This window comes from Phragmites australis, chromosome 9, assembly GCF_958298935.1.
Source record: "Phragmites australis chromosome 9, lpPhrAust1.1, whole genome shotgun sequence".
NCBI lineage: Eukaryota > Viridiplantae > Streptophyta > Magnoliopsida > Poales > Poaceae > Phragmites > Phragmites australis.
The window spans coordinates 32,961,670-32,974,087 of record NC_084929.1 but is presented as its reverse complement, the minus strand read 5'-3'; the positions used below and the strand labels follow the sequence as shown (position 1 = coordinate 32,974,087).

Here is a 12,418-nt window from a genome sequence, read left to right as displayed (position 1 = left end):
AGCCTGGCTGCGTCTCGGCCGGCGGCGTGCACGCACGGGCAGCAGCGGCTCGACCACCATGGAGAAGTGTGTCGGCAACAAGCCAAAAGGGAAAGCTACGCGTACAAAAGATTCAAGAGGTCACGAGGAAGCTCACCGCGGGACTGGTTTGACCGAAGAAGCAACGGTGAAGCGGCTCGCCGGAGATGTGGCGGAGAAAGCTGCCGGAGCTAAGAAAGGAGCACTAGCGCACGAAAATCCGGCCGGGAAACGGTGGAGCTCGTGCGGGAGAGAACTTGGGGAAGCTCGCGCGACCTTCCACTGTGCCTCTTGTGGCTCGGTCTCAACGGAATAGTGCTCGGGCGCGGCGGATTTGGGTTGGCGGCGACTGTGTTGTGCTTGGCTGCGCTCTGCTCTACTCTGTGCGCGTGGCTGAGTGAGAGAAGTGAGCAAAGAGAGAGAGGGACCGAGGGATAAGGGGGGGAGAGAGAGAGGGTAAGGCGGTGGGCGATCTTTTGAGAAGACGCTGTGGCCGGCGATGTGGCTGTGGCCGGGGTCAAATGTCAACATCTGCGGTGCCCTCTGGAAGCTGCTCGGGTGAGAGAGGATGGAGAGGATGACAGTGGGGCCACGATGAACAGTGACTAGCAGAAAGAAAAACATCCCCTCTTCTACTCTAATCCAAAAACATAAAACTAAAATTCATGTTCAACCCATTTTAACTTGTTTGATCCAAAAATCCTAAGCCAATTTTAAATTAAAATTCTTCAAAGTGGCAATATTTTATAACTTGTTGTAATTTTTATGCCCTCAAAAAAATTCCCAAAAATTTGGGAAAAATTACTAATATTCTTTAAATGGCATGTACTAATTTCTAAAATTATCTTCAACCCTATGTTGTATAGTGATTTTGTGAGTTGCTTCACAAAGCATCAGTTAATATTGACTTTAACAATTTGTTTAATTTAAATTACATGTCAAAAATTGCTCAAAACAATAAACATAATGCTAATGATACTCATTAATGCTTAATGATAGGTTTAAGGATTTTGGGCTGTCACAGTCAGCAAGCTTCTTGAGATGACCACAATACTCAGTGATTGACATAGATCCCTGGTACAAACTGTGGAATTCTTGTTGTGCATAGAATGCACATTACATGCAGCTATGGAAGAGTCCGGTGATCGCTGCCCACACATTGAACGCGCAGTCGTTGGGACAGAGAACCATATTCATGATCTCAGGAAAGACCGTTGAATACAACCAGGAAACGATGCAGCAATCGATCTGAGTCCATTCGGCATCGTTGATTTTCAAGCGAGCATCAACAGAGCCATCAACATGGTCAAGAATTCCAAACTTGCGGAAAGAGAGGGAGTAGAAGGTGCTCCATTGGGAGAAATTGGATTTGGCCATGTCTAGGGTGACTGGGACATGAATTTTGATGTTTGTGAGTTGCAGGGATGCGAAAGAGATGGCATTGGGGATGGCAGGTTGGGGAAGAAAGGGATTACAAGAAGGAGCAGCCGAGGAGGCAGAGGATGAAGGAGAGGACGCCATCAGAGGTGCAGCGGAATTAGCAAGAATCGTTGGTAACTGATACCATGCAGAGATTGAGAATCAACTCACACTTGTATTCATTGTATGAACCAGTATTTATATAAGTATATGAGCTCAATCGAGCAGCAAACTCCCTAATCGAATGCCTAGATGCTAGCAGGCGTGCAGCGAGATTTACAGAGTCAGCGTAACAATAGAACTAGCCTAACAGAGCTTGACCAGCCGTTGTCAGACGGAAACAATAGCTCTTCAATTTTTAATCAAAGGTTATTGTCAACAAAAATATTGCAGCGATACTTAGCCACGTTATTAGCGTGAGGCGCCTGTTAGTTTAATCATAAACACAAGTATATACTCTGTGTAAATCTGAACTACTTACACGTCGATGATTCTGGGAGGACTGGGAATGGCATAGCTGCATGTCAACCCATCCCACACAGGAGTCTTTGGAGCGCATGGGTCACCCATCCAGTTCTTCTGCACATGATACTTCTCCTTGATTGTCGTGATGGTAGATACTGTCAATTGCACCCAAATAATCAGTTACAGTCACTAATCATCAGCTCATGTATTTGCCGCATATATGTGTCTACAATACATGCATGCATCGTCCTTGGAATCCGTACCAACGTTGGTGGTGGGGTGACGGAGAACACCTCGACGGCGTTGATGATCGGCGGCGTTGTACTGGGTGAAGCCCTGACGGGGTTGCTGTTGTAGCTGGCGTCGGTGTAGAGGTACCCCGGCGTGAAGGCCTTGGGGTACCACGACTTGCCGTTGAGGTTGATGTAGAACTGCCGCACGACGTTGCTGGGTAGGAGCTGCAGCTCGGAGAAGTACATGATGCCGATGTACCCCGGCACCGAGTCCTTGGGTTGCGGCACTGGGTCCCAGAAGAACTCAATGTTCTTGGACGCGTTGCATGGCGTGATCGTCGTCTGCATCACCTTCGACGATGCCTCGAACTTGTTGACTATGTTCAGCACGCTCTTCATAGTCGATATAGTGTTCCAGCTGGTCGTGTCGACCAAAGGAATCCAGTCGTGTGGATCATCAAGGTACCAGACCAATCAATCATTTTCACGGTCGATTACTTCACTGCTCCGCATTACGTGGCTCTTCGAATTGATTAAAACAGGAGACGGAGCTCACCTGACGATGTCCGCAAGCGTGTAATTGGTCGGGCCGAAGTTGAACCCGTCGAGCAAGACTAGGCCCTGCGTCGCGTAGTCGCGTTCGCCTGCGGGTACAACGAGCTCTTGAGGGGCCTCAGGTCCAGCCCGGAGATGAATGGCGTGCTAGAGCCGGTGTTCACCAGGCAGACCTACACGAAGTCGTCCGGCACGAGGACGATGGCCTCCTGGATCACCGCGGTGTCTGCGTCCGTGATGTTCAACATGGTCCAAAAGTTGAAGCCGACGTAGAGGTCGAAGATGGGCAGCCGGCCAAGGCCGTCGTAGTTGCCGTACTTGAAGGTGGCGCAGAGGATGTACTTGAGCCCGGCCACCAGGGACCGAAGGCGTAGCAATTGCGCACGCTGTCGAGGAAGATGCACATGTTGTGGTAGTGCTTGCCGAGCAGCGGCGTGATGTACTCGGCCGAGATGTTGTGGTTCGAGCTGGAGTCGATGAAGGCGGCGCCCGAAGCGTAGGACAACTTGGTGGTGTCGTGCACGTAGGTCGCCGTCCCCGGAAGGCCACAGTCTATATGCTAATGAAATCTGCAACCGCACACATTACTTTGTTCTTCAATCGTGCATGGTGCATTGCATCGTGTTGCGACTTGCGAAACCATCCGTGCATGCAGTACAGGATCTGAGAAAAGAAAGTCTGAGATGCATGCTGCGCGTATCGATGTTGTCGGGCTGAGCGTGAGCTTGGAGCACGCCGACGGTGCCGGCGACGGCGAGGCAGAGAAGCAGCAGCCACAACCTCGCCGCCATTGTTCTAGGCGTTGATTGTCCCACTGCACATGCAAGCGGTCACTGCAGCATAATATATGTTCAACTTTAGTCGCTCCTTCTGTAACCATTGTAACCCTGTTTGGTACAGTTAAAATTTATGAATTTTTCTAAAAAGCTGTTTAGGGCTTCTGAGAAAAGCGAGACTTAATTTTTAGGCTCTAAGTACATTAGTTTTTCAGAAAAGCTGATATCAGCCAGCTTATCAGCTTTTAGTTTATTTCAACAAAAACCAATTTATTAGAAAAGTCATAAGCTAGCAATAAGTTTGACGTTTGTTTAAGCTACTGATAAACTGAAATAAACAGGGCCTATATATGTGGATGAATTCTGATACTCATTGAAATGATTGAAATAATAAGATTTAATTCTCTCTTTTGAATTTTTGATTAAATCATTGTCAAAAGGGGAGAGAAAGTAGCTCATTTTGATTTTTTTCTTCAAAGGGGGAGAGATTTTTTTTCTTCAAAGAATTTTTTTTATCTTTTAATTTCACTTTCCGTTTGATTTTAAATCAAATCATGTCTATTAAAAGATTACTAATGTTCACATGAGGGTTGCAAATGTTTTTATCAAGGGGGAAATTGTGAGATCATGTGATTAAAAATTGGTTTGATTGATGAAATTGGTAGAGCAAAGTATTTAGCATAATGACATTTGGTTGATGTTCATGGTTTGATGCGTTATCATTAGTTGAGTATGCTTATATTAGCGTGTTAGTTTTGCTTGAAGTTTGCGTGGTGTTCGGTGACTTGGTTCAGAAGGAACTGAGGTCGTGGTGATCGAGAATATCATGCGGGATGTTCGAGCTGAGAAAACAATGCATATGGAGACAAGGCTTCGCGATGAATGCAGGAGGCGATCTGATCATGAGAGGACGTGAAGACTAATTCGTGTTCAAGTCGGAGCAGGCACGAGGGAGTCGTGTGGTGGCTGGACTTGAGACAAGAGTTGGTGTCGGAGACGAACTCTGAGTTGGTTACGTATATGCATGTGTGCATGAGAGATGTGCATACATGATTACCTAAGAGTTATTGGCTAATTAGTTTAATTAGCGGAAGTTGTTTGTCCTCTTGTGATTAGAGGAGAACAGAGAACAGATTGAATACAACAGGAAGTTGTAGTTCGATTCAATCACGTTTGTGCATATAGCTACCCTATAAATAGAGAGATCTGTTGTACTGGATTATAAACGCGCAGAACAGGGCAACACAGAAACTCAAGAAAGAGAGTTGTTTTGGAATTTCGTGAAAATCCTTGTTGGATGCTTTAGAGAGGCATCCTGTAAACTCATCTATGCAACAAAAATCAAGTTTCGTAAGTTGATGAGTTGATGATTCGAAATTCTCTCTATTTTATATTCTGCATGCTACGTTTTGATGAGTCTTGTAGTCGAATAGAATCCAATGAGTTGTTCCTTTAAGGTTGGTATTATCACACATAATAAATAGAATTACTAAGTCATTTTTGAGTCCTAGATTAGGATAACATAGATGCAGTAAACCTGAATCAAAACTCTCTTGCCTTAAACCTTCATATCATTTTTTTTCCACACTTTACTTCATATACTCACGCTTATCTTCTCCCAAACTCTTGATGCTGCTTAAAAGATGAGAACTTCAAGGACATTCCAGCCGATGGAGCTAAATTCTAGACAAAGTTTTTGACTTAAAGACCATGTTCTAGGTTAACGCTTCTTTAAACAACGTCTGTGAATAGATAAAAAACTCACCACAGCTGAAAGTTATCTTAATATTTTTTTTTTAAACATATGTGTCCTTTTATAATAAATCTTATCATTACGTAATAACACTGTTATGTTATCAATTGTAAAATCATCGTATGTATAAAACTTGATCCTGACGTATACGTAAAATACATCTAATTTGTTCTTTTAAAACCGGATGTGACATCTCAGTTCTGTGACAACTCCAACCTGGATTCAGAATTCAGATACAGAGATATGGCTCACGGCTCCGACTTGTCGGACGCCTGCCCGGCCACCGTGAAATTTGGCAAATGCAGACCATATACAAGCCAACCATCTGACGGGCCATCACATTGCTGAAGTGATTTCAACTGACATGGACCATGATCTAAGAGCAGACGATCACCAGCCGATGGCACGTCTGCTCCCAAAAGAAAATAAGAAGAAAAAATCGATGGCACAACTCGGCAGATACTAGTGTAAATACGGTAGTACGTGTAAAGCTTCATCACTCTGGTGTTCGTTTTATTACTCGTGCTATCAGGATAGTATCCGTGTGTGATGTGTCCCTTCTACACAAGCATATGCGTATCAAAAGCAAAACTTGTAGCGTCGCCAACAGCCCAGGTCTCAGAAGGATAGCGGTAGCTTACTGTACACAGATTGTGATTGCACCAGCAATCACTAGTTCTCGCTATTTGAAGAAGTCGACGCAGATTGCTCGAAAGAGTTGGCCACGCGATGGCTGGCGATCATTGGCAGCGGTGGCCTCTTGGCCAACCTATCAGCCTCACTCGCTTCATCAATGTCCTTCTGACTCCAGAAGCTTGGCTGGTTGGTTGACGATAGCAGCCTCGCCCACATTCTGTCAGTGATCTTAACTTTGTTCCTTATGGATGTCACCCTCTGGCATTAAAAGAAATTCCACATTAGTATGTAAAATTCCAAATGCAGTGGAACTCTCTTGAATTGGTCTAATTCTGTTTGATAACATGTTTCACTTCGTCTGAACTCTGGAGCACAGCATACTGCAGCTCGTGCAAGAAGCCAGGAAGGGCTGGGAAGTTTAGGCGGGGTGAAACTTAACTACACACCAGATGCTACAGCTACTGTGTATTCAACAAGCACAAAAAACACCATACTGCCATGTAAATAAATAAGCGGTTGTTACTCACATAGAAAGGTATATAGGTATGTCTGCCATTGACCATTCCAACTGTGAAGCTATACCCTGCCATTGCACCATGGATAGCACTGTGAGCCAGAAGTGTGCAGTAGACATTGTCTGATGCATTGCTTGGAATTGCACGGATCATGTAGGTAGGATCTGCCAATGTAGATGGAATATTATTAACAATAGATACATAAATTGTTTTACAACCATATCCATTGTGAAAATAACACAATTAGTTAAGTGGCTACCTATGTATTTGATCGTCATCTCCATCTTTTTGCTCTTGAAGTAGTCCTACAAGGAGTTTGTACAAGGTTAATGGAATATTAATTCAAAACTTCAAGCAACACATATGACAGTATTATATACTCCCTCCAGTCATCTATTTTGACAGGATTTCACATATTAAGGAATGGTGATGTTTACTCTTCTACCCCTAATAACTGCTCTGCTCACACCGCGCTAAAGAGAAACCGATGTTCACACTGGCTTGAGCTCCGATGAGGAATCGAGGACTTGTCGCTGCAAGTCTCTTCTCATTTTCCCTCCATTACTACTAGTACTAGTAGTACTGCCAACTGCCTGCCTAGTACTAGTCCTTCCTAGTGCATGCGGCATGCCAAGTACTAGTACTGATTTGATGATGGAATTGGCTGAGTTAACTAAAGCAAGTCTTCATGAGGGTGGGTTAATGAGGGGTATAAGCGGACTATTGCTCTTCTTTTTCCTTCAGCGTCAAGTTTTCATGTACTTTTCTAAAAACCCACCAGCATCACGTAATCTTGACAGGAGGGAGTACTATTATATACTAGTTCCCAAATAATCCATGAGACTGAATACCAAAATTACAAGATAGAGAATTGAATTGTGTCTGGCCTCCGGCAGCAAGAAAGATTTTGATATGCACCTTTATCTTGTGAGTCAACCAAAGACCAATATCAAGAAGCAGCTTATTTCCAGATGCATCTTGCTGATTGGCTATACTTTTTGCAATAAGATCCTGTCCTGCTCCCTCAGCAACAACAATAACCATGTGCTTGTTCTCTTTTAGCCTCCTTTCTATATATTGAAGCAATCCACCTTCTCCATCCATATAAAATGGAGACTCTGGAATCAAACAGCAGTCCTAAAGAAATTGGAAGTGAGGTAATGAATTAGGGGAAAAAAGAATTCCAATACCATTGTTTGAAAAAGAAAACACTCCAACAAGCAAGAATCAGAAATAATGGACTAAAGCGAAATGAAAGATCCTGCAGCTACAGAATACATCAACTTACCACATCTCTGTTAGCAAGAGTAGCATACATCGCAATGAACCCTGCAATAGTAGGGCACCAATACAACATCAAGGACAAGAAAATGAAAGGAATAGCTACAGCAGATCAGTTGGTAAAGTCATGGTGTTTGAATCAAAGGATAAATCAACTGTTCTGTATTCAGAGTGGAAATGTGCTAACTAAGAGTGCCTGGTTAAAGATTAAGATAATTATGTTTTTTTTCTTTTTATAACAAGTCTGGTAGGTGCTTTCAGCATCTTAAATTGACGGCATCATTAAGATAGTATGCAAAGAGATGGCAGGTATCAAATATGTTAGGAAACTAACCACTATAACGACCCATCAGTTTTACTAAGCCTATTCCATTCTCGGCGCTGCAAGCTTCCACATGAGCTGAATCAATGGCGCGCTGGGCCTCTTCCACAGCCGTATCAAAGCCAAAGGACTTGTCGATAATCTAAGAATCAGGAGATTAGCAGGTCACATCCTCATACGAGTGGCCATATTAACAAGGCGTGTAGAAAAAGCTTCTGCATAGGAAAATAAACATATGATGCAGAACGTTACCGCGATGTCATTATCTATTGTCTTTGGAATTCCAGCCACAGCAACTTTTAGGCCACGTTTTCGGATTTCCTGCCAGTAATTTGAAAGTGATGTAACAGAGTAACGAACATCTTCACTGAAATGCACTATTTTGGTTTTCTACATATCTTCTTGCTACTACAATGCATACATGTACACAATGCTGTTTCAGAGTACCACACATTAAAAAATCAGCATTACTACACAGTGGCAGGGCGGGCAGATTAACTAACTGATTGCAAGATGTGCCATACAAATTTAATGGTGTCAGAATTTTGATTTGAACAGAAAATAATTATGCTTTAAGTTCAATAGCTTGACCAAAACTGATCCAAATACATTACTAGAAATGTGATTAAGGAATATATGAAACAAGAACCTCCTCGAGAAAGGAAAAAAGATGCTACCCGAGTCCACTATTACTCACAAAGAGGGCTACAGTGGTCAAATCGATGCATATCACATAAGCTAATACTCAGTGGGAGGGGGAGGGGGTGGCAAGGCCCAGCCAGGTGGCCAGGTTGGCGAAAAGAACCCTCTGCCACTGTTACATGCAATTTTGTAGATGCTGCTAATACCACATTCTTCTATGGTCTATGCTGAACAAATTAAATGTCATGAGTACCACCTGTCAGTGATAATTACCTTGAAGATCTCATATGATCCCTTCTGAGTTCCATCTCCTCCGATGATATACACCTGGATAGGGTGTGTTAGTAAATCAGTCATCATCCAATCAGAAGAGTTATGTCAAAGGGTTCAATTTATACAATCATCTTTACCTGATTAATCCCACGATCTTGAATGTTATCAACAATCTTTTTTGTATCATGACCGCCTCGTGATGTTCCAAGAACTGTACCACCCCTTTTGTGGATGTCATTGACACTCTTTGGTGTCAGGGGAAGGTAGTTGCTAGAATAGAAGCCCTTGTATCCATTCTGTAATTGGCGATAACATGTTAAGATAGTAGACTCTGAACCATAATCAAAATTCAAAATATAAGCTGATCAAATTTGATTACCCTAGATCTGCTACCATCCTACCACATGAGAGATAACATATTAAACCTACCCGTCAGCATACATATTGGTTGTTGTCATATAATAATACCTAATTTCACACACACATTTGACTAAAACATCAACACTAGTACACATTCAACCTGCTGCTATTTTATTAGAATGAAATGAAAATGAAAATTCAAAGATGGTCGGAATTTTCTTAGACACACTAAAGCATGAGATGCTTAATAAGCTGTGATAAGAACCTAGAGTATGCTAGACATTCATTTTTTTACAACAGCAAATTACAGGGAGCAAACTGTAGGGGGCAAAAAGCATGTCTGAGATGCAAGATTAGAATTTAACAATCTATTGGAGTGACATGGCCATTAAGAAGGGGACACGCACCTGAATTCCATAGATTTTGTTGACATTGTACATGTGTGACAAACCACACACCAGTTCTCTGATAACAGTGTTAAGCCCAGGGCAGAGGCCTCCACAAGTTACAATGCAGGCTTTCACTTCATCAGAGTCAAAATAAACCTAAAAAAGTCCAAGTCCAAAGGTTTCCGTCAACCTAGAAACAAGAGATGTGTTGCCATAATTAAAGGAGGTGGCTAGTGTATCCTACTCTCTGACGAGGCCCAGCGCGACGGAAGTGAACACCGCGCCGGCTGTTCTTCTGACCAACCACCTGTAAGAGCGATATATTTGCTTGTAAATCCACCATTGACTACAATATCACAACACAACATATTGTTTAACATTTATTTTTTACCTTTTGAGGTACAGTGTCATCTTCATTGACAAAATATTGCCTGGTAATGATAAGAACAAAAGTTCCAGCTTTACATACTGCGAAGCAACTCATGCATAGAGATAAGCCAAAAGAATTGAAAGCATTTAAACAATATATAAGCACAAGCCGTACTTGACAATTGAATAGGCCGGATGATCTTGTAATGGGTTAGGATAAGTCTGCCAACAAGAATAAAATAGCAAACAATTAGCTCAATCATCAAAGTTTCACCCTGTGATGTGAACTCAGCTCAGCAAACTTCAGTCAAAACAGACAAATATTTTCCATATAGTAGCTCGCTCTTTTTTTATCAAAATATAGTATCCCACCTTTTACCACATGCTTCCATGATTCGGCTGACAAGTAGTAACTGGTTTTTGGAAGGGAGCTGAAACAAGCCAATAGCAATACCTTGCTTTCTCTAGTGATCTCCATTCTACCCGCTGAAATCTCTCATCTAACGAATATGACAATGAATCCATATAATACCCGCAACGTTGACAGCTTAAGAGCTGATTTGCTCTATTTGGCTCCTCTTTTGACTGTAACTGATTAAACAGCTCACTGCACGCTCAACTGCTACATCATCCTAGTCACCAAAAATGGATCTCCATGACAGAAATCCCAATCGACTAAATCCGAGAAACATGGCAACCAACAAGCAAGCAATCTCCCCCGAAAATCGGTTCCCTGTTCGTACTTAACTAAAGCCACACCTCACCGCCCGGAAGCGGACAACACAAAGACCATCCATGGACCGGAACCGACCATAACAAAGCGTCGCGACACCACAAACTCGTCTCTCCGGAGCGATTCCTTCAGAGCAACAAGGGGGCGAGGGGGGGGGGGTGGGGATCGATGTCGGTGCTCACCGGGATGTTGGGGAGGTAGTCGGTGAGGTGCGGCACGTCGTCGAGGACGTATCCGAAGTCGCCCTCGGAGATCTTGACGTAGGCGGCGTCGGCGACGCTGACGGAGGAGGCGTTGCGGAGCGCGCGGAGGTTGGGGTACGAGTCGCGGGAGATCCGCACGCACGACGCCGAGAACGGCAGCGCCGCCTTCGCCGGCAGCTCCGGGGGCCCGCGTTCCCAATCCTCCCGCTCCTCCTCTTCCTCTTCCCCCAGACTGTAATCGTCGTCGTCGTCGTCCTCCGGCGGCAGGATGATGTGCGACGCCATGGGGAGTGATCGGAAGGGAAGCCTCCTTGGGTGTGCCGCGCTCGCGGTTGCCGTTCCGTTCCGAGGTTTAGCTCTCGTTGCTTTGCTGCCACAAGCGGACAAGGTGACTGCGTTTCCGGTGGCTTAATAATGCGAGGAAAGAGAGGGGCAGTGTAGGATGGGTCAGACGGCGTCTCGTCTCCGGGTGCTGGTTTTGAGCTGCGGCCTGCGCGTGCGTCTCTCCAGGTGGGAGGTTTTGCTCCGCTGTTTGATGCGGTGGAAACGTCGAGTGGTCGCGGTTTTGTTTAGACGGCGATGGCCCCTGCGGTCGGCGAGCAGGGGCAGCATACGAATTCGGTGATTCGCACTACTGCATGTGCAGAGGTGTGTTTGTTTGTTCGAATTTTCTACAATCTTGACCTAAATATATATAATCTTAAAAAATATATTTGATTATATATATTTACTGTTCTGGTTTGATTTAGTGGATATAAATATATGTATTCAGTTTATCTCAGAAGTTGAGCTTCACTGTACAGTTGATCTAATGGATATACATATATGTATTCAGTGTACCTCAGTAGTCGAACTTCACTTCACAATCTAGTTCGACGGATGGAGAGTCTTGTACCCACTTATACAGGTGGACTTATTTATCAGGACCTTGAAATTATCTTTATACAAGTAAACAATTATAATCTCAAATTTTACATCTGCTCCTATAATCTCGATTCGATAAAAAAAATTTAACTTAGCATATCTAGACAGATATAAACAACAAAATATTTTTCTTTTTAACAAATATTATTACATTCAATCTACTTCTACTCAACAAAATTACGATACAACCCTACAAACCTTATACAATAAAACAAACACACAGATTAAGTAACAGACGATGTACGTGGTGTGCTGGTACACCCTACATGAGGAAGGATTTTTTTAAAATAATAGTATTTTTGGGAAATTATAAAATAATAGTTAAATTTATAAAATTAAAAAATAATTACCCGTTGACACGCGATATGTCGACAAATACCTAGTCGGTATTCCACATGCCGACATATTACGTGGCAGTGAATCTGGGGACCTGTCGATATTCCATATGCCGACAGATCCTATATCCTACATATGATATTAAAAAAAATTCATAACTTTTTGATATAATCTTGGATGAAGGTGATCTTTATATTAAAATTGTGACTCTCGATA

The 12,418-nt window shown here is 43.2% G+C and overlaps 1 protein-coding gene and 1 pseudogene across 1 annotated transcript; both read right to left on the bottom strand.

Annotated features, from left to right (window-relative positions):
• Positions 1 to 1,815: 1,815 nt before the first annotated feature.
• LOC133929265 (putative leucine-rich repeat receptor-like protein kinase At2g19210) lies at positions 1,816 to 3,560 on the bottom strand (annotated as a pseudogene).
• A 1,968-nt stretch (positions 3,561 to 5,528) lies between these two features.
• Positions 5,529 to 11,401, bottom strand: LOC133929262 (ATP-dependent 6-phosphofructokinase 6-like). The gene is made up of 14 exons (XM_062375955.1): positions 10,922 to 11,401; positions 10,182 to 10,228; positions 10,029 to 10,068; positions 9,882 to 9,944; positions 9,656 to 9,793; positions 9,026 to 9,184; positions 8,889 to 8,942; positions 8,226 to 8,294; positions 7,986 to 8,115; positions 7,659 to 7,699; positions 7,289 to 7,507; positions 6,630 to 6,675; positions 6,383 to 6,534; positions 5,529 to 6,113 (listed from the first exon to the last, which is right to left on the bottom strand). Exons 1-14 carry the CDS (start codon positions 11,225 to 11,227, stop codon positions 5,892 to 5,894), a joined length of 1,686 nt encoding a protein of 561 aa, XP_062231939.1. The 5' UTR covers positions 11,228 to 11,401; the 3' UTR covers positions 5,529 to 5,891.
• Positions 11,402 to 12,418: the final 1,017 nt, after the last annotated feature.